The sequence below is a fragment of the Schistocerca nitens genome, chromosome 5 (genome assembly GCF_023898315.1).
Source record: "Schistocerca nitens isolate TAMUIC-IGC-003100 chromosome 5, iqSchNite1.1, whole genome shotgun sequence".
In the NCBI taxonomy this organism is placed as follows: Eukaryota; Metazoa; Arthropoda; class Insecta; order Orthoptera; family Acrididae; genus Schistocerca; species Schistocerca nitens.
Genome location: NC_064618.1, coordinates 223360063 through 223382388, shown reverse-complemented (window position 1 = coordinate 223382388; position 22326 = coordinate 223360063). Strand labels below are relative to the sequence as shown.

General features: G+C 45.6%; 1 protein-coding gene across 1 annotated transcript in view; it reads right to left on the bottom strand.

Annotated features, from left to right (window-relative positions):
• Positions 1 to 20914, bottom strand: part of LOC126259739 (thyrotroph embryonic factor-like) — a 641028-nt gene extending 620114 nt beyond the window's left edge. The window contains exon 1 of the mRNA XM_049956725.1: positions 20182 to 20914. Within this exon, the coding sequence (XP_049812682.1) occupies positions 20182 to 20608 (427 nt within the window). The 5' untranslated portion in view covers positions 20609 to 20914. The remainder of the gene's footprint in view (positions 1 to 20181) is intronic.
• Positions 20915 to 22326: the final 1412 nt, after the last annotated feature.

Below are 22326 nucleotides of genomic sequence, written 5' to 3'. Positions count from 1 at the left end.
TCCCTCACCTCTTAGTCCCATATCTCGCTTCCCGTGACTTGTTCTTAGGTGAAAACCCTGTAACGCTCTTAGAATAGAAAGACGCAGACTTGAAGTGCACTTTTACGTAATGGAAAGTATGTGAATACATAAACCTCCTGCAGGTAAAATTCGCAATGGTCAAATTGCAGCTGTCTACCATCTAACCTAATAATCCAATTAGTACGCAATGTCATAAGCAGAAAGCGATGACATGTAGGTGGCACGCTGTTACGACATAGGCTGTGACGCTGACGTTCGTCATAAAAGAACTGGCATCCAAGTGAAGAGAAATAGATCATAAGAAAACACTCGTAAGTATCCCACTCAACATGATACATCTGAACTCAAGATTTGTTGAAGCAGTTTCTACTGTCGATTCCCGATGTACTGAGACACATTAAAACGTCCCCGTCGCAGCAACGGGCAACAGCGACTCATCTCCCATCCTCAAACAGAAAAAAAAGTCATCTTCGCACACCGGACACATATGCGGCCCGCCAAAGAGATAGACATTTCAGTTCAGTACTGGCAACAAGAAAGCCAGAACCGTAATAATTAGTATTAGCAAATATATTCAGGGATATTTGGCTTGAACTGTGGTATCTATTTCGTCATCACCTATCTCTCTCTCCCCCCCCCCCCAACTCAGATCCTGGGTACACTCGTTCCTGCTATAGACAAACCAACACAAACAGAAAAATAATGAGGCACAAAAGAAATAACAATCCGTTTGGAGTTTCTCGTAATGAGAAACGAGAAGGAGCGATCTGTATGTCCTTTACGGAAATCTTTTACAGCCAAGATCTCGTTCAAAACTGTTTTTTGTTGACCGGTTTCGATAGGTAAGACTGTCATCTTGAGGTCTTTAAAAACTTTTTTGGTTGTACGTCATATTCGATTGTGCGTTCATTACTCATGCCATGTTAACATTTTCGTGGAAAGGATATTGCACATTCCACACAGGTTTGTAAAAATAAAATTACAAGCAGGTTTGTCAGAACCAAAATATACACTGGTAAAAAGCACCTTGTGGAACTTGGCATGTCTACATTGACAAGCACGCTCCTGACTCCAACTGTCAAGCATCAAAGCAGTGTTACATATGTAAAATCATGAGTAATAAACGCACAATGTAACATGACGTACAGCTACAAAAGTTTTTAAAGACCTGAAGAAGACAGTGCTACTTGTCGAAACCGGTTAACAAAAAACAGTTTTGAACATAATTTTGGCTATAAAATTTCTATAAATAAGTCCAAAAACAAAAAAATAAACGAGACAAATGGACTAAGACACACTACAGACGTATAAAAAAGACTGGAATTTTAGGCCTGCTTCATTACGACGGTGGAGGCGTCCAACATGACAAATGTCGTCGTCAAAATGACACATCATCACTGCCAAGTAACAAAAGGATGAAATATTTTATTCACGACAAGGTGAAAACTATCTAAAAAGCATGCTACGCTCTGACCAAACTAAAACGTAGAAATTCTTAATTAAATCTACAAGAAGAGCAACGTGTTACGATTTTGGGTGTACAATAACAGATTCCAACAGCTTATTAATATGTGTTGGCGAAGGTGGAATTTGACGAAAGTTCTTTCCGTTCAAAAAGGGCAATAGAAGCCATATGATTTGAAAAGGCTTGCGGTCGAGTGGATTGAAATAACTTCTAGGCCTTAATGAATAGCAAGGATTACCCGCCTCAGGCCAAAAGGGCAGGCAAATGTTACGCCACAGGACACAAGAGGGTAATAAATAAAAGATTTTCGTAAGTTCTCGCTAGCACATCCACAGTCGACACCAGGAAGAGGTGGCGACATAGCAGACAGAAACAATCGACACAAAGTCGGTCGCGTAAACTGGCACAGGTTGCTATACTGGGGTCAACCACCAGCCGCAAGTTACACACTCAGCGTAACGTCCACTGTAAGAATGAGACAGCTCTTGTTACTTTAAGCAACAAGCGATACAAAGGAAGCAACAACACGTACTGTAGACTTTACAGTGCCATTAGGAGCCTGCAACAAATTGATAAGCCAACACGAAGGAACGAGGACCGCCGACCTCTAACAAAGAAGGGGGGCCACATTACGTCATAACAAACAGAGCCACACGTCATAGCTTGCTGCCAGTCACCAAAAATATCCCAGTTCTCCAGATCTGAATTCAGTTGGTCACTAGGATCGACGACGTTCTTACCGAAGCATTAGAGTCAACTACCATTACGCTGTAGTGACATCCATTATTAGATGTTCGAGCACTTCTCGTGAATACGCTGCTTCCCGAGATGATAGTATCCAAGTAACCACAACCTCCCACTCGTGGGACCTCGCACTGGTCGCCCACCACATCGTTGATGGGGAGACTGAGGGACTTCTGTCACCAGCGTAACTCGCGGTCTTCCTCCCACTATCCTCATCGTTACTGCTGGGTGTGAGGGCCGTTCGGTGCCTCTATTCCTGATCGACTTCAGGGTACCAAGGGGCCTGACGGTGACGCCAGGATCATCTGACACACGACTTCCGCCAGCGCAGTACGTCCTGATGGGACACTGTGGGTGAAAGTCAGTTCTTCTGGAGCGGGATCGAGGACGCTCTAACCGAGTCTGAGGCCATACTCTCACACCACAGCTACGCCTGCCGGATGGCAATACGCCATACTTCGGCTGAACTGCTGGAGCAGCGTCCTTGCTGGCCACAACTGCCGAGCCGACAAAAGGAGTCACCAGAATTCCTCTGTGTAACCTGCACCAGGCGTCAGCCGATGCTGAGGAGGAGAAACACAACTGTAAATCTGATGAATAAATAATAACTGTGAGCCGTGCGCGGCTCGTGTTCATGCCGTTTATTGTTTGGCATCTTGTCATTGCGGTTATGGCATCTCGTTTCTTATTCGATTTACTGGCGTCACTAACTTGCTGGCTTGCTTGCCCGTGAGTGGCAGCAGCAGCAGCGCTTATCGATACGAGTACTGTGGTACTATCTTTGGAGCGACCGCTAGTATTTCCAGGTCGCGTTGTGTGGAGTGGGGAAGTTGCGAACGGACATCAGGTCGGTTAGGGGCGCAGCAGCGAGCAGGTCCGTGCAGTGCGGTAAGCAAGCCCGGATCAAGGAGGGGTAGCTGTGAGAGCGACGACTTCGTTGCACACAGAAACCTGGACGTTTAAGTTGAGTGAGGAGTCAACTGCTAATGCAGCTTCGACTATTCTGAGATCTCGCCTTTGGTCGGCGGGTCGTTGCTCCCAGGACCGCCGAGCCTGGCGGCAACGAGCGAAGTGTTTCAAGATGATACAATATTGCAGCTGTCTTTATTTGTTATTCATGATTGAATTTAGTATTATTCTTACTACAGAAGTGCAACCAGCGGTATTTTCTGCCCCAATTACGTTCCCTGGAGGTTAGCGTACTTTTCCGGCAGTTCACCTTTCCTCGTCATGTTGATGCAGTCCGACACGGCGTGTAGTTCAAAAATGGCTCTGAGCACTATGGGACTCAACTGCTGAGGTCATTAGTCCCCTAGAACTTAGAACTAGTTAAACCTAACTAACCTAAGGACATCACAAACATCCATGCCCGAGGCAGGATTCGAACCTGCGACCGTAGCGGTCTTGCGGTTCCAGACTGCAGCGCCTTTAACCGCACGGCCACTTCGGCCGGCGCGTGTAGTTCGACAGCCTCTTGTATTGTACTGTCCATTTCTTTTCTCTTCTCTCTCTTTTTTTGAGGTCTACCTTGGTTCTAGTGTTTCCTTCGGCCTTGGGTGTTTTCTGAAGACGTAGTGCTGTCTGTCTCTTCACCCTTGCCTAAAAATATTTCATCGTTTTACCGGTGATCGCACGTTAGGCGGATTGGTTAGTCGTCGGTCGGCGCTTTAGCTGCCCCTAGTTTGAGTTGCCATCTTGTTACGTGAGTACAACTCTTGGCTGCCTGTCTCACCTTACCTTATGTTTGAGTTACCTTCCCAGGCCGACCCTAGGAACTCTTGCTGAGAACCGCTTGTCCAGATTCACTAGACTGTGATGTTTGTTTTAAGGATGTTTGTAATTTTCTAATTACTCTTGGTGTGGCCTTCAGCCAAGCAATAATTTCACTTCTTTGCTGATAAGTCCTTCAGCCGCGTTACAGTTTGTTTAAAAACGAAGTATTTATCTTGATATGTGTTATTTGGAATTGTTCTTCTGACTTCTGATTCAGGCCTTCAGCCGTTTGTTGTTTGAGGTTATTGTTGGTCGCCTTTGGCCCTAAAATTCTGAAATTTTTTTCTGTGATAAGGCCTTCAGCAGTCATACAGTCAATTGTGTTTCTTTATATGCGGCCCGCCAAAGAGATAGACATTTCAGTTCAGTACTGGCAACAAGAAAGCCAGAACCGTAATAATTAGTATTAGCAAATATATTCAGGGATATTTGGCTTGAACTGTGGTATCTATTTCGTCATCACCTATCTCTCTCTCCCCCCCCCCCCCAACTCAGATCCTGGGTACACTCGTTCCTGCTATAGACAAACCAACACAAACAGAAAAATAATGAGGCACAAAAGAAATAACAATCCGTTTGGAGTTTCTCGTAATGAGAAACGAGAAGGAGCGATCTGTATGTCCTTTACGGAAATCTTTTACAGCCAAGATCTCGTTCAAAACTGTTTTTTGTTGACCGGTTTCGATAGGTAAGACTGTCATCTTGAGGTCTTTAAAAACTTTTTTGGTTGTACGTCATATTCGATTGTGCGTTCATTACTCATGCCATGTTAACATTTTCGTGGAAAGGATATTGCACATTCCACACAGGTTTGTAAAAATAAAATTACAAGCAGGTTTGTCAGAACCAAAATATACACTGGTAAAAAGCACCTTGTGGAACTTGGCATGTCTACATTGACAAGCACGCTCCTGACTCCAACTGTCAAGCATCAAAGCAGTGTTACATATGTAAAATCATGAGTAATAAACGCACAATGTAACATGACGTACAGCTACAAAAGTTTTTAAAGACCTGAAGAAGACAGTGCTACTTGTCGAAACCGGTTAACAAAAAACAGTTTTGAACATAATTTTGGCTATAAAATTTCTATAAATAAGTCCAAAAACAAAAAAATAAACGAGACAAATGGACTAAGACACACTACAGACGTATAAAAAAGACTGGAATTTTAGGCCTGCTTCATTACGACGGTGGAGGCGTCCAACATGACAAATGTCGTCGTCAAAATGACACATCATCACTGCCAAGTAACAAAAGGATGAAATATTTTATTCACGACAAGGTGAAAACTATCTAAAAAGCATGCTACGCTCTGACCAAACTAAAACGTAGAAATTCTTAATTAAATCTACAAGAAGAGCAACGTGTTACGATTTTGGGTGTACAATAACAGATTCCAACAGCTTATTAATATGTGTTGGCGAAGGTGGAATTTGACGAAAGTTCTTTCCGTTCAAAAAGGGCAATAGAAGCCATATGATTTGAAAAGGCTTGCGGTCGAGTGGATTGAAATAACTTCTAGGCCTTAATGAATAGCAAGGATTACCCGCCTCAGGCCAAAAGGGCAGGCAAATGTTACGCCACAGGACACAAGAGGGTAATAAATAAAAGATTTTCGTAAGTTCTCGCTAGCACATCCACAGTCGACACCAGGAAGAGGTGGCGACATAGCAGACAGAAACAATCGACACAAAGTCGGTCGCGTAAACTGGCACAGGTTGCTATACTGGGGTCAACCACCAGCCGCAAGTTACACACTCAGCGTAACGTCCACTGTAAGAATGAGACAGCTCTTGTTACTTTAAGCAACAAGCGATACAAAGGAAGCAACAACACGTACTGTAGACTTTACAGTGCCATTAGGAGCCTGCAACAAATTGATAAGCCAACACGAAGGAACGAGGACCGCCGACCTCTAACAAAGAAGGGGGGCCACATTACGTCATAACAAACAGAGCCACACGTCATAGCTTGCTGCCAGTCACCAAAAATATCCCAGTTCTCCAGATCTGAATTCAGTTGGTCACTAGGATCGACGACGTTCTTACCGAAGCATTAGAGTCAACTACCATTACGCTGTAGTGACATCCATTATTAGATGTTCGAGCACTTCTCGTGAATACGCTGCTTCCCGAGATGATAGTATCCAAGTAACCACAACCTCCCACTCGTGGGACCTCGCACTGGTCGCCCACCACATCGTTGATGGGGAGACTGAGGGACTTCTGTCACCAGCGTAACTCGCGGTCTTCCTCCCACTATCCTCATCGTTACTGCTGGGTGTGAGGGCCGTTCGGTGCCTCTATTCCTGATCGACTTCAGGGTACCAAGGGGCCTGACGGTGACGCCAGGATCATCTGACACACGACTTCCGCCAGCGCAGTACGTCCTGATGGGACACTGTGGGTGAAAGTCAGTTCTTCTGGAGCGGGATCGAGGACGCTCTAACCGAGTCTGAGGCCATACTCTCACACCACAGCTACGCCTGCCGGATGGCAATACGCCATACTTCGGCTGAACTGCTGGAGCAGCGTCCTTGCTGGCCACAACTGCCGAGCCGACAAAAGGAGTCACCAGAATTCCTCTGTGTAACCTGCACCAGGCGTCAGCCGATGCTGAGGAGGAGAAACACAACTGTAAATCTGATGAATAAATAATAACTGTGAGCCGTGCGCGGCTCGTGTTCATGCCGTTTATTGTTTGGCATCTTGTCATTGCGGTTATGGCATCTCGTTTCTTATTCGATTTACTGGCGTCACTAACTTGCTGGCTTGCTTGCCCGTGAGTGGCAGCAGCAGCAGCGCTTATCGATACGAGTACTGTGGTACTATCTTTGGAGCGACCGCTAGTATTTCCAGGTCGCGTTGTGTGGAGTGGGGAAGTTGCGAACGGACATCAGGTCGGTTAGGGGCGCAGCAGCGAGCAGGTCCGTGCAGTGCGGTAAGCAAGCCCGGATCAAGGAGGGGTAGCTGTGAGAGCGACGACTTCGTTGCACACAGAAACCTGGACGTTTAAGTTGAGTGAGGAGTCAACTGCTAATGCAGCTTCGACTATTCTGAGATCTCGCCTTTGGTCGGCGGGTCGTTGCTCCCAGGACCGCCGAGCCTGGCGGCAACGAGCGAAGTGTTTCAAGATGATACAATATTGCAGCTGTCTTTATTTGTTATTCATGATTGAATTTAGTATTATTCTTACTACAGAAGTGCAACCAGCGGTATTTTCTGCCCCAATTACGTTCCCTGGAGGTTAGCGTACTTTTCCGGCAGTTCACCTTTCCTCGTCATGTTGATGCAGTCCGACACGGCGTGTAGTTCAAAAATGGCTCTGAGCACTATGGGACTCAACTGCTGAGGTCATTAGTCCCCTAGAACTTAGAACTAGTTAAACCTAACTAACCTAAGGACATCACAAACATCCATGCCCGAGGCAGGATTCGAACCTGCGACCGTAGCGGTCTTGCGGTTCCAGACTGCAGCGCCTTTAACCGCACGGCCACTTCGGCCGGCGCGTGTAGTTCGACAGCCTCTTGTATTGTACTGTCCATTTCTTTTCTCTTCTCTCTCTTTTTTTGAGGTCTACCTTGGTTCTAGTGTTTCCTTCGGCCTTGGGTGTTTTCTGAAGACGTAGTGCTGTCTGTCTCTTCACCCTTGCCTAAAAATATTTCATCGTTTTACCGGTGATCGCACGTTAGGCGGATTGGTTAGTCGTCGGTCGGCGCTTTAGCTGCCCCTAGTTTGAGTTGCCATCTTGTTACGTGAGTACAACTCTTGGCTGCCTGTCTCACCTTACCTTATGTTTGAGTTACCTTCCCAGGCCGACCCTAGGAACTCTTGCTGAGAACCGCTTGTCCAGATTCACTAGACTGTGATGTTTGTTTTAAGGATGTTTGTAATTTTCTAATTACTCTTGGTGTGGCCTTCAGCCAAGCAATAATTTCACTTCTTTGCTGATAAGTCCTTCAGCCGCGTTACAGTTTGTTTAAAAACGAAGTATTTATCTTGATATGTGTTATTTGGAATTGTTCTTCTGACTTCTGATTCAGGCCTTCAGCCGTTTGTTGTTTGAGGTTATTGTTGGTCGCCTTTGGCCCTAAAATTCTGAAATTTTTTTCTGTGATAAGGCCTTCAGCAGTCATACAGTCAATTGTGTTTCTTTTAAGAGATTGTTTTAAAATTTTAATTTGTTGTACAACAGAGAGTAACTGATTGCGGCCCCACCCACAATCGCAACCTTATCCTGCCCCATCCTGAGAAAATAACTCTGAACTGGTAGCAGAGCGTGGTTACGATTGTCATATGACCATTTCAGTTACTCTTGGTACAATTGTAGTTATGTCAGTGTTAAATGGATATTTATTTTGGTATTGTGTTGTTTTAGGTGACTAATTGTAATGGCGGTCAACAGTGCCCCGCGATCGGCCTGTTGAGGAAGGACCACCTCATTTATGTACTGACGATAAGGCATCAGCCTATTGAGGGTAGTGTTTTTAGAGGCCCGTTCTTCAGCCGGTTGACGTCACGCTGGATGTTGTGGGTGAGACAGAAGCAGCTGTTGAGTTTTTGTTTAAGGCCATTAGGTGCCTTGAGGACACTATAGACTTTTTGGAAGGCACTCAACCTAGCGGCAATCAAACAGGGTGCGGGCGCAGTTTATGCATTTAACCAACCGGATAGCCGATTTAGCGGCGTTAAGGTTGGTGGAGCGTTATAAGAAATCAATCGACGAATTGGGGTCCTTGGGTAACGATTTGCAGTTTAAGCTTACATGTTTAGAACTTGATGGAGAAAGGACTGAGGATCAGGACTCGCTATCTCCAAAGGGGCGAGGGAGGCAGTCTGGGAGTGATGCTTTTGTGTCTTCCGAGAAGTTAGACGCAGCTTTCGCTAAGTTGCCTAACCCTTTGGTGCACCTCCTTCGTGACATCCCAGATCGACTCGAGCAAACTGAAAGCTTATTATGGTTGTTGGTTCGCCTTGAGCAGCACGCTGCTGCCTTTGGCATTTTGCATCAAGTAGTTTTGTCGCTATTATATCCGTTAGCTAGAGGCGAATTGTGGACCCTCGTATCCCGAGCCATGGCAGAGGGGTTCTCTTTGCAGCAATTGAGGCGGTCGGTAATTAATGAAAGATTGACCATGAGGCTTCGCAAACAACTCGTGTGTCTCTATATCTGGAAGATGCAACAAGATAAAGAGGAGTTACATCAATATGAGGACAGTGTCAAGACGCCTGCTCGGCCTTGTTGGTCGATATGCCAGAAAGGGAGTTGGTTTCTATTGTCCGAAGGGGAATGCGCGCCGTGGATAAGTCGCACTTTGTTTTTCGTGATCATCTTTCAACCTGGGAAGAACTTCGTGCCGCTGTTGTAGCGATATCTGTGTTACCGCTCGCGGACGAGGGATGCCATAAGGCTAAGTTTCAGCCCGCGAGCGTTGTCACGGAAAACTCCGAATTTACATCGGCGGGAGCTGCTAAGAGGGAACCGCGGCGTTGTTTCAGTTGTGGTGGGACAGGTTATTTAGTCAGTTCTTGCCTTCAACCGCGCGCGCCCAGAGCCAATAAATGACGCCGGGGTGGGCAGCGACTTCGGAATCGAGTCTTTAAGCACTGGTGTACCGATGTCGCCGCCCCTTCATCACCGCCTCTGCCTTATACGAGCCACGTTTGCTGCCGGATAGGGTGGCCCCCTGTGGTGTCGCTGCATGGCGATTCCGGACACGGGTCCCTATCCTCGATTTGTTCCTCAAGACAGTCTCTGCAACCTCTCGAACGTCTCTGGGACACCAAAAATAGGTCGCCCAGCAGATGGACATAAAGTGTCTGAGGACGGAGCAGGCAGACGACAGTGGCGGCGGCGGCGACGACGACGACGACGACGACATAATTTAGAATGACCTCGTCGGTCTACAAGGACGCAGGTTCACATGAGCTAACGCAGTGGGAAGACAACAGCTTGTAAAATGAGAGTCCCAGGTTGCGGGACGGCTGCCGTAGCTTACATTTTCTTGTTGCCTTTCTCGGTTATAGCAAGTGGATGTTGAAGAAAGAAGAGGAAGACTACGTAAATTTGTTTGTTGCACGAGACAGTAATGGAACAAAAGTAAAGCCATCCTCACACTTGAAGAGTTCGCTAACGTTGACGTTGGGCTGTACGACCTTCCTGAAGGCACGTCCTGCTATTTCACGGTCAGGAGCCATTCCGTCGCGTGAAACACGAAATAAGTTCTGCGATATTTCAGCAAGTGTTACTAAATACTGAACCAATTAAATGCAAGAATGGTCTCTATCTCACAAGAAGAACTTCCAAGGAGGCATAATATATTTGTCGTTTCCAGTTTGAGCCCATATTCGGCGAGTTCTACATCTACATCTAGATCTACATTTATACTCCGCAAGCCACACTCAACGGTGTGTGGCGGAGGGCACTTCTTTACGTGCCACTGTCATTACCTCCCTTTCCTGTTCCAGTCGCGTATGGTTCGCGGGAGGAACGACTGCCCGAAAGCCTCCGTGCGCGCTCGAATCTCTCTAATTTTAATTTCGTGATCTCCTCGGGAGGTATAAGTAGGGGGAAGCAATATATTCGATACCTCATCCAGAAACGCACCCTCTCGAAACCTGGACAGCAAGCTACACCGCGATGCAGAGCGCCTCTCTTGCAGAGTCTGCCACTTGAGTTTGCTGAACATCTCCGTAACGCTATCACGCTTACCAAATAACCCTGTGACGAAACGCGCCGCTCTTCTTTGGATCTTCTCTATCTCCTCTGTCATCGCGACCTGGTACGGATCCCACACTGACGAGCAATACTCAAGTATAGGTCGAACGAGTGTTTAGTAAGCCACCTCCTTTGTTGATGGACTACATTTTCTAAGGACTCTCCCAATGAGTTTTGTGTAATAACTCACACCCTATGAATATATGCTGTTTCTGTGCACCAGCGTATTAAATATATAGAGAACGAGTCTTCATTGGTACAGTTTGCTGAAATAAAGTGACGGGAAACGTCATACTGGTGGCTAAAACATTTTCGTATTTCATTATGTTTGTGTTGTAGCTCGCACGTTATGAAACTGCGCCATTTTAAGGCAAATGCACACTGAAGATTCATCAAAAACGCGTCGTTCTGTTTTTTTTTAATAGTTAAATATCAGCAACGTACCGACGATTAAAACCTTCGAAAACTCGTAACATGAAATAGAGGTGATATCGTGGTGAAGTTCAACGTCGCGTAGTTGGTACAAGCGCCAAATTCCGAAACAATGTTTAGTCGGTTCGCGCTTGTTGTATCTATTTTCTTTCTTTCTTTCTTTTCATCTTCACGTTTTCTAAAGGGTTGTGGTCCTTTCTTATTGAATTAATAGAAATATTTTCTGTAATATATCTTTGTTATTTACCCCTCTCGTCAGAGTTTGTCCGAATTTGTGCAGTTTTATAAGCTAATGTCCTTACTGACTTCAGAATGAGATTTTCACTCTGCAGCGGAGTGTGCGCTGATATGAAATTTCCTGGCCGATTAAAACTGTGCGCCCGTCGAGACTCGAACTCGGGACCTTTGCCTTTCATATTAGCGCACATTCTGCTGCAGAGTGGAATTCTGGACACATCCCCCAGGCTGTGGCTAAGCCGTCTCTCCGCAATATCCTTTCTTCCAGGAGTGCTAGTTCTGCAGGGTTCGCAGAAGAGCTTCCGTGAAGTTTGGAAGGTAGGAGACGAGATACTGGCAGAAGTAAGGCTGTGAGGACGGGGCGTGAGTCGTGCTTGGGTAGCTCAGATGGTAGGGCACTTACCCGCGACAGGCAAAGGTCCGGAGTTCGAGTTTCGGTCCGGCGCACAGTTTTAATCTGCCAGAAAGTTTCCTTACTGAGTGCTTGGAACTTTCTTTTTCGTCTTATAGCATGTTCATGAACATCGAAGATTTTATTTATGTGTACAACAGACAGAACAACGTGACTAGCATACGGAAAAGGGAGGAAATGCGTGTTTCAATACGCTAGGTTAACAATTTTAAGCGCGTCGATTTACTTGAACAAATAGATTGGTTTGGGACCCACATACAGCCGAAGCTGACACCGGAGAGCGCTACAGTGGCATATCACGTTAACTAGCACGTCCCATGTAACGCGGGCGCCGCGTGTCGTGAGGCTGTATTTCCCGTCCGCGTCCACGTTTAGGTTAGTTGCCTCCTCCCGTGTGAGAAAGGCATAACATTCTTTCTCTCACGAGGAAAATACTGAAAGCCGGTAGAAATGTAACGTTACCAACTGTCGGAAACTAATCGCTTAATGTTTTCTCTCATTCAAAATATTTCTAGCACACTTCACTAATAATTTACACTTCAACATAAGGGTTGTTATCGAAAGGCATAGTGCATAAACCTAAATAAATTGTAACAGAAAGCCACGAGTAGTTTTTCTGACGTTGACCTGCAATGGCTTTGACTCTGCAGATAAACTATGGATGACACCAAGATTTTAGAGAAATGAAAATGTAACACAGCGGCTGAGACTTTGGACACAGGTTTGGGAGAAACTGTGTTTCGTCTGCCGTCAGGGCAGTGTTTTCCATGGTCTAGTTGAGAGCGCACTGTTTAGTCACTGGACTTAAATTTGGAAGGTCGCAGCTTCCACATACCGTGGGGCCAAGTAGATTCACTTTTCCCCAAATCAATTTTGATGACTGGCGGGAGGGTCAGTTCTACAAGGTCACATTCGCCATCGATGTTATTTTTCCATGTTACTCTGAACAGATGGCAAGGAGGTGTAATCCTACCCTCCTCCTACCATCGACATCCCGTTCCAATGTTCCTTCCACTTTGTCATATCGCTTCCTCTTCAACCCATGTCCCAAATCTTCCCGTACTGAATTTTAACAGAAATCCAAAGCACCGGCACCCTTTCAGTTCCAAGACCATACGCAGCACTATTAGCGAAGTGAGACAATAGATTTTAATAATCTCATTATATTATCAAGTTTCAGAAAGAAATCTAGAAACCGCTGAAATCTCTTTTACAATTATTATTTTAACAACTGAGTCCGTTCTTAGCTCACCGCCAGGTACACAAATATAACATGGGAGGCCATTGACATCAAAAGAACAGATTCTAAGAAGAGAGTATGCAGTACCAGGTACCGCGGTGTTACAATGTAGTTGAGTTTGTTGACATCATATAGTTCAAAGGGCTCTAAGCACTGTGGGACTTAACATCGGAGACTTAGAACTACCTACACCTAACTAACCTAAGGACATTACACACATCCATGCCTGAGGCAGGATTCGAACCTGCGACTGTAGCAGCAGCGCGGTTCCGGACTGAAGCGCCTAGAACCGCTGATTTAACAGCTGTGGAGCACTTCCTGTAGACATTATTTTCTGTATTTTTAATTAATTTAATCGAAAACTGAAGAGCGACAAACTGGCCGCTTCTGGGCTGTCACTCTTAGAGGAGGGGAGAGAGTTACAAATAACAATAAAAATGGAAAGTAGTTTCGGTCTGTAAGGCCACTTTTGGTTCTTCGACCCGCTGTTCCCTAACAGCGAGTGTTCTTTGCTTAAACCGTCTGGTCTGAAAGGCCGTGGTCGATGTATAAAACTCCTCCATGAAGTTTCGTCTCCGTCTGCAGGAACCATCTTCAGGAGTGTACGAAAACGAAACGTCATGGAGTAGTTTTATACCAATAAATCCCAGAGTCTTTAAAGAACCAAACTCCAATAACAAAACAGCGTCAAATGTCTGATTATAAATGCTTTAATGTGTTAATATTTGCTTTAAGCATGTAAGGGAGAAAAAGTTTAGATAAGGTTTGATATTATGCTTAAAGTTTGTTAGAAGTCTCTAAGTTCTCTCATTATGAAACAGTGGATGAACATGAAAAGCGGACTTCGCGCTGCATTTTAAGCATAAGCTAGTTTATCACGCATCTCAACGCTCATGGCATCGTAACTCCTGAACTGTGTATCGTACAATGATATAATTTGCAGGTACATTTACTGATACATGTAGAATCTGTCTGCAAAGTGTGTTACCAATAGAGGTAGTAGCTAGCAAAGTAGTAATAAATTAAAACGTCATGCCTGATGTTGCCGTTTTACTGCGTGAACAGCGGATGTAGTAGGCAGTACCCATTATTTCTTTCTTTACTTATTTAATTTGAGGGGAGAGTCAGAGAGCAAACGTTTGTAGTTGAATTCAAATTTTATATTTAAGTTTTCGTTCGAAGTCGCTAAGTGCTCCCATTCTCAAATATTGGATGAATAAAGTCACGGAAAAAAAGATAAAAAGAGATGCAACACGAAATTACCCCACTGGGACAGAAATTGGTAGATGTGATGTACATATACAGACAAATTAATGATTACAATTGAAAGAAAAATTGGATGATTTATTCAAGAGAAAAATCTTCATAAATTGAAGTCGACAACGCGTTGGTCCACCTTTGCCCTTATGGAAGCAATTATTCGGCTTGACATTAACTGATACAGTGGTTGGATCTCCTCCGGAGCTACGTCGTGTCAAATTATGCCCGGACAGAATTTGCCACAGTATCTCTCAGGAGGACGTCCAACAACTTTACCAATCGATGAAAAGTCGAATACCTGCTTGCATAAGGGCAAGAGGTGAACCTTTGCGTTATTGTTCAATTTGTCGAGCTCTTTCTCTTGAATAAATAATCAATTTTTTCTAGAATTGTAATCATTTGTTTGCCTGTGCGTGTGAATCGTATCTGCAGATTTCCGCCCCATTCGGATAATTGCTTTGTGGTGCGTCGTTTTTTTTTTTTTTGTCTGAGAGTGTATGTGTCTTATTGTGTTAAGCTTTTAACAGAAGATTATACCTCTTAATGATGAGATTACGACAGCAATTTAAATTTTTTGTATCCGTTCAACAATTACGCGAAATATCGTTAATCAATGTTTTGTTGTCGTGGAACAGTCAACCTGCAAATGGATTTGGATACCGTGTTCCGGGTTCGAAGGTAGTCGTTTAGTGATGGAGATATCGATAACAGCCTTTCAACCAGGAAGTTTTAGCTGGAGTAAACAATGGCTGTGAAAGTGTGCATTGTGAGAGTTAGTATACTGTTGACGTCAACACTAGCGGTAATGATAAACTTGTGATTAATAATTCGTGGTAATGAAGTTACGTAATTTGTTATTGTTTGTTTCCTGGTGTATGTCTGCAGTTCTGGTATACACTGAAAACCGCCCAGTAATGTATCACACCGCGAACGAGGCGAAAACAAAGTGGCGCTACCCACTAATGAAGTCAAGTATCAAACGGTACCTCGTTTTCCCCATTTGAACGGGAATAACGTTGGACAAGCCGTGCTAAGTTGGTGGAAATTCCCCATCGTAATGCTCAGCGGTTGGGTGGCGCACACGGTACCAGTGTGGCCTTACAAGTCACAATGACGAAGAAGTGACAGATTGTTGCACTGTGAAGAAATGGCAACCGCAAGAGAAGTGGAAGTTCTGCTGCTCGAATATCGGAGTATCACAATCGAGGAGATACTGAAGGAGTGAAAATCAGCCACGGGTTAGTTTCAGGTCTTGCGCGACTTTTGAACATAAGAGAGGTAGCAGTGTGCTCCAGCCCTAGCTCATTTTGCTCATGAGAGATACTTGCTGCTTCTTTGGTCCATCAAATTCTGCCTCCCCCACTGCTCTCCTGTTATGGCGGCCAGTGAATTATTCTTCTTTCTTCGCCTGGAGAAATCATTACGTGGTACGCATTTCCAGAAAGACGAGGAGGTAATTTTCGAGATCGAAAACCTGATTTTTTTTCGAGGTTATATTTAAAAGTCTGACTACCTCTCGTAAACACCACTCGAAACGGTCGAACTACGAGGTTTACTGGAAAGTAGAACACTGAAGCGCTGCTTAAGAAGCAGGTCGATGTAGTTAGTAAGCGAGCATAAATCACGAACACTTTTATTCATAAACGTCTCGATAGCATTTGATAGAGTACAGTTAACCGGTTCTGACTCTATAGATCATCATCAGAATTAAAAACCAGTATCTTGATACGAAAGAAATATGAAGTGATAATAAACGCTCATTGTCGTCATTTGTTTGTGGTATTTTATGACGTAACAAGATACAGAACTCTTATACTGATGACGATCTAGAGTCGAAACACGTTTGCTGTAGTTTATCAAATTTGCTCGAGACATTTATAAATACGAGAGTTTATTGCCGAAAGATCGCGTGCTCCAGTTGAACTTGTTAATTTATTATAAGAAATTTCCATTTCCCAACTTTACTTTATTATGTTTGTAGTCATCTATTTACGAGGACGTGTTGAAAAGAAACGGCTACGAATTTTTTATGTATAAATTCTTACAGCTTTTAAATGAAACATCCGATATTACATTCTACATGTTTATTTTTCGAGTCTACATATTTACTTCTCAAGGAAGTCAAACTGGCGAGGACCATAATTCTCTCAACGAGAGACCATTTTGCTGATACCGTCACTGTAGAATGTTTGACTTTGTGGACGGTGACATAACCCCAACCTCTGCTTGCATTGCTACATCGCCGTCAAAGCGAAGTCCTCGAAAATGTTCTTTGAGTTTTGGAAACAGACGAAAATGGAATGGGCTGATGTCGGGACTGTATGGAGGATGACTGGATGCCAATGAACCCAAGGCGTCGGATTGCGGCAGATATCGCAGTGCTCGAGTGTGATCTGACGTAGTCACACCGAAGGAGAGTGTGCTCGATGTGGGGACCAACGGATCTAATTCGAAACTCGATTACAGCAAGCTGTTTCTATGTGTGTGTTTGGTTTTGGAGTTTACGGGCAGTCAACGGCGAGGTTGGCAGCGCCGGACGCTGTTTCTCCGCACGGACAGTTACACACCGCCGAGTTACACGCTAAAATTCAGACCCCTCTAGCGGCAGAGCGCTGTAAATATGAAGGTTGATTGGTTGATTTGGGGGAAGAGTCCAAACAGCGAGGTCATCGGTGCCATCGGATTTGGGAAGTAAGTCGGCCGTGCCCTTTAAAGGAGCCACCCCGGCATTTGCCTGAAGCGATTTAGGGAAGTCACGGAAAACCTGAATCAGGATGGTCGGACGCGGTTATGAACCATCGTTGTCCCGAATGCGAGTCCAGTGAGATAACCACTGCGCCCCCTCGCTCGGTCAAATATGTAGACATATAAAGATGCAGAATGGCGATAACGTTTGTTTTACTTAAAAACTGCACGAGTTTTCACATAAAAAATTCGGAGGCATTTTCAGCATGCCCTCGTACGTCAGTTGTTCAGCTCACCTCGCAGGTGTCATTTTCAAGTGCTTACTCCTCGTTATTTTAAAGTCGCCTTATTTGGATTCATACAGTGTACGCCTGTCATTTAAATTATGTATACTCATACAGCCTGACTGAGGACATGAGTAAACACTTGAAAATGGCACACCGCCGAAATTAGCTGATCGTCTGAAGTAAACAGGTGGTGAAAAATGGAGTTCCTATCAATAAATTCGCGTCTGTGGCAGCCGAAATGGAAAGAAATGTCAGATTTGAATGGACTGGAAATAACAGCCAACCAATTGCAAAATACAGGTATAGTGAACTTTTCCCATGAGTTCAACAGTTTTAAAACTGTCTTTTCCAAATCACATTGTACGTAGCATCACATATTATCTACATCCGGTGCGGGAGTCGTTGATTAGTGCATGTGCGTGTCATCCACTTAATCACCATTTAAATATGTGGCTTAAAAGTAGTAGTTGTCTGTTAGGGGTTTGTCTTACAACGTTTTAAATACCACATGTTTGACAATGATTCGAACAACATGTAGGGTGTCAGTTGAAAGATTGTATAAATACAAGTTTTCAAGTGGTACACTACACGTTGTTGGATCCTTCGTCAACAGTGCGTATTTTAAAAAGTTTTAAGACGCCCTACAATAGAGAGCTACTGTTTCGAAATAATTTATTTTAAATGGTGATTAAATGGACGGCAGGCACATGTACTAGATTGATTCAACGACTCCCGTGTGGGACATACAGGGTGTTTCACAATTCATTTTACACACTTCTAGAGGGGCGACTTAGTAGATCAAGCTTTACATAGGAACGCCTATACGGAAACGTCATCCAATGACGCAACAGAGCATCAATGATACAGGCGCCGGTGCCTCTAAATATATATACAGAATGAGTCCGTGATGATGCTACAATCTTTCTAGGATGATCCAGAAGGGTGAATGTATCAATTTGAGGTAAGGCTCCCTGTACTGGAAACGAACGAGTCGAAAGATATAAGCGAAAACCGTTCTGCTATCTGTAGCAGTGGAATACGTGTGCTAGTGCTGTTGTTGCTAAGACTGTAGGGTGGGCAACTTTCAGAAGTGGTAGTGTGGACCAAAACAGGAGAAAATGTCCAGTAAACAGGGGATGAAGGGCGATGAGCATATATTCAGTTGAGGAGATGTGTTCCACAGTAGTGAAGATGAACAAGTGCTCACAGCTTATCAAGTATGCATTTTAGCGCTCATCTTTACTGGACATTTCTTCCTGTTTTGGTCCATACTACCACCTGTCAAAGTTGGTTACCCTACAGTCTTAGCAACAACAGTACCAATACGTGTATTCCACTGTCAGAGATATGCGAACGGCTTTTATTTATAACTTCCGACTCCTTCGTATTCGGCAGAGGGACACGTACACCCGACTGATACATTTATCCATCTCCATCATCTCTGAAAGATTGTAAAATCATCGCTTCATCACCCAGAATATACATACATTTAAGGGCGCCGGCGCTTATAACTTTGACGCTTTGTAGCGTCGCTGGATAACGTTTCCGAACATGGGTTTCTGTTTAAAACTTGAGCTATTACGTCCCCTCTACAACCTCCACATGCTTGTAACGTGAATTGTGGAGCACTCTGTAGATAATATGTGGTTCTACGTATAATACCTTATGAAAAAGTTTTAAAATTGTCGAAACCATGGACGAAGTTCAGTAGAACTGTATTTTGCAAATGGATGGCTGGTATTTTCAATCCACTGAAGCTGTTGCATGCATTGTTGCTGAAGCGCAGCTTTCCTTAAAATCTTAATGTCAAACTTCTTGTAAAGTGCGAACGCCCCATGCGCAAATACGAAGGAAGTAATACGAAGAAAAGCGAGGCTTTTAAGGACATCATATTCGCCCTTGACTGTAGAAATTACTTATTTCACTATTGCAGTTTCGGCCTTTGAACCATTTTGAGTGAAAAGACATATTTCTGACGGTGACGCGCATAAATATCGGAGAATTTTGAAGTCTGGCGTGTGCTGAAGAAAATCTCAGAACCACTTGAAAATGGCTCAAAAGCTGAAACTGCAATAGTGAAATAAATAATTTCTACAGTCAACGGCGAATTTGACATCCTTCAGAAAATTCTACATGACTGTGAGCCCTGACCATGAGAAGTTCTAAGTTTCCTTTAATTTACGTCTATGGTCACAAGGAGGCGAGGTACCGGCAGAAGTAAAGCTGTGAGGACGGGGCGTGAGTCGTGCTTGGGTAGCTCAGATGGCAGAGCACTTGCCCGCGAAAGGGAAAGGTCCCGACTGCAGGTCTCGGTCCGGCACACAGTTTTAATCTGCCAGAAAGTTTCATAATAGCGCACACTCCGCTGCAGAGTGAAAATCTCATTCTGGAAACATCCCCTAGGCTGTGGCTAAGCCATGTCTCCGCAATATCCTTTCTTTCAGGAGTGCTAGTTCTGCAAGGTTCGGAGGAGTGCTTCTGTAAAGTTTGGAAGGTAGGAGGCGAGGTATTGGCAGAAGTAAAGCAGTGAGGACGGGGCGCGAGTCGTGCTTGGGTAGTTCAGTTGGCAGAGCATTCGCCCGCGAAAGGCAAAGGTCCCGAGTGCGAGTCTCGGTCCGGCACACAGTTTTAATCTGCCAGAAAGTTCCATATCAGCGCACACTCCGCTGCAGAGTGAAAATCTCATTCTGGACACAGACTTTTTGTTAACAGATTGCCGGTTTCATGAAACAGATCTGATGATGGTCATTAAAGACCGAAACCGGTAATCTGTTAACAAAAAGTTTGTAACGATAGACATAAATTAAAGGAAACTTATTACATATACGGGTCACTGTTTTTTCGCGACGATGTCGCAGCTTGTGAAACATGAGAAGTTCATCAAAAGCAAGACTGCTGCTGTTACCTTGAAGCAAAAATCTCTTGGGAGGAGGAGGCGGCTGTTGTTGTTGTTGTTGCTGCTGCTGCTGCTGCTGCTGTTGCTGTTGTTGTTGTTGTTGTTGTTGCTGTTGGTGCTGTTGCTGTTGCTGTTGCTGCTGTTGTTGCTCTTGCTGCTGTTGTTGCTCGACGTGGTGCTGCTGCCTAGCGGCCCAGAGCAGCTGCTGGTGGTGCTGCGGCGGCGGCTGGTGGTTGTGGTTGTGGCTGTGGTTGTGCTGCGGCGGCTGCTGCTGCTGCTGCTGCTGTTGTTGCGGCGGCCCCCAGTGGGCGTAGGCGGCACCAGAGCCGGCGCCCACGACGTCGTGCTGCTCCACCACCAGCGGCGCGTACGCCGCCGCCTTCACGTCGTAGTAGCAGTCCCAGACGTGGCCGGTCAGCCGGCCCGGGAAACTCATCGGCGTGCGGGGGCGCCACTGCGCCTCGCCATAGCTGTCGAGCGGGCCTGCAATGCCTGCAGCGGGGCGTCGGCGGGCGCGCAGTCGCTACTCGGCCTCCGCCTCTGGGCACCTTCGGGACAGAACAAGCGGACCGTGGGCCGGCGGCAGGCGGGGGTGCCCTCGCCTACAGAAGGAAGGCGCTCGCGCTAGGCGGGGGGCGCGCGCGGGGTGTGCGGGCAGAAGCGAGAGCCAGACAAGGTGTTTACATGCGGCAGCAACGATACTCAGCGCAGTGGGCGGCTGGTGGTCGGTGGTGCTGGTGAGCTCCCGGCTGGCGGCAGACTGCGCCAGGCGGAGGCGGCGGCGCCGAGGCCGCGGGCCGCACGTGGCCGGCGCACGTGCCCGCGGCTGCCCGCCTCGCCCGCACAGCCGCCAACCCCCGCGCGCGCGCACACACACTTGTTGGACGTCGCGGGGCGCAGCCGCGCATGCGCCCCGCCGCCCGCGCGATATTCCGCTAATGCGGCCGCGAGTGGGGCGCACCGGAGGGGAAGGCGGCCGCTGGACCGCCGCGCTCCTGTCGCCGAACGCTTCCGCGAAGAGCAGCTGAGCGACGTACGTGTAACTGGCTCACGAGGGTAAAGCCGTCGGCACACGGGCCGTGCTGTCGAACGTTAACAAGGGAACCTCCCCATCGCACCCCCCTCAAATTTAGTTACAAGTTGGCACAGTGGATATGCCTTGAAGAACTGAACACAGATCAATCGAGAAAACAGGAACAAGTTGTGTGGAACTATAAAAAAAATGAGCAAAATATACAAACTCAGTAGTCCATGCGCGAGATATGCAACATCAAGGTTACTGTGAGCCCAGGAGCACCGTGGTCCCGTGGTTAGCATGAGCGGCTGCCGAACGACAGGTCCTTGCTTCAAGTCTTCCCTCAGGTGAAAAGTTTACTTTATTTTCGCAGAGTTGTCATCTGTACATTCGTTCATTGACGTCTCTGTTCACTGTAATACGTTTAGTGTCTGTGTTTCGCGACCGCACCGCAAAACCGTACGATTAGTAGACGAAAGGACGTGCCTCTGCAATGGGAACCGAAAACATTTGATCGCAAGGTCATAGATCAACCGATTGATCCACAGGAAAACACGTCTGATATATTCTCTACGACACTGGTGACAGCATGTGCGTCACATGACAGGAATATTTTGTCGACCCACCTAACTCGTACACTTGGCGAATGGGTAAAAAGATTCTTCTGCCCTTAGGTTTTCTTGTGGATGTGATAATCACTCCCAAAAAATGATGAAAAAATAAGAGTTTGTCACATAAACTGCAACAAATGAATGCAACAGTTTCACAGTCGCACAGTTTTCCCTGTGTTCTGTCAAAACATGTTTTTAACGTTTTCAAATTTGTCCGTGTGTAGACCGTCAAATCCTGCATATGTCCAAGCAAATCTGAACATGTCCTGGAATTTCGGAGAGCGAAGTTGATTATGTGTGAGTGCCTGAACTTTGACAACTGTCTGAAAATAAAAAAATTAAACTTTTTACTCGAGGGAAGACTTGAACCAAGGACCTCACGTTCCGCAGCTGCTCACGCTAACCACGGGACCACGGCCCTCATGAGCTCACATGTCCTTGATGTTGCCTATCTTGCGCATGGACTACTTAGTTTGTATATTTTGCTTATTTTTTTCATAGTTCCAAACAACTTCTTCCTGTTTTCTC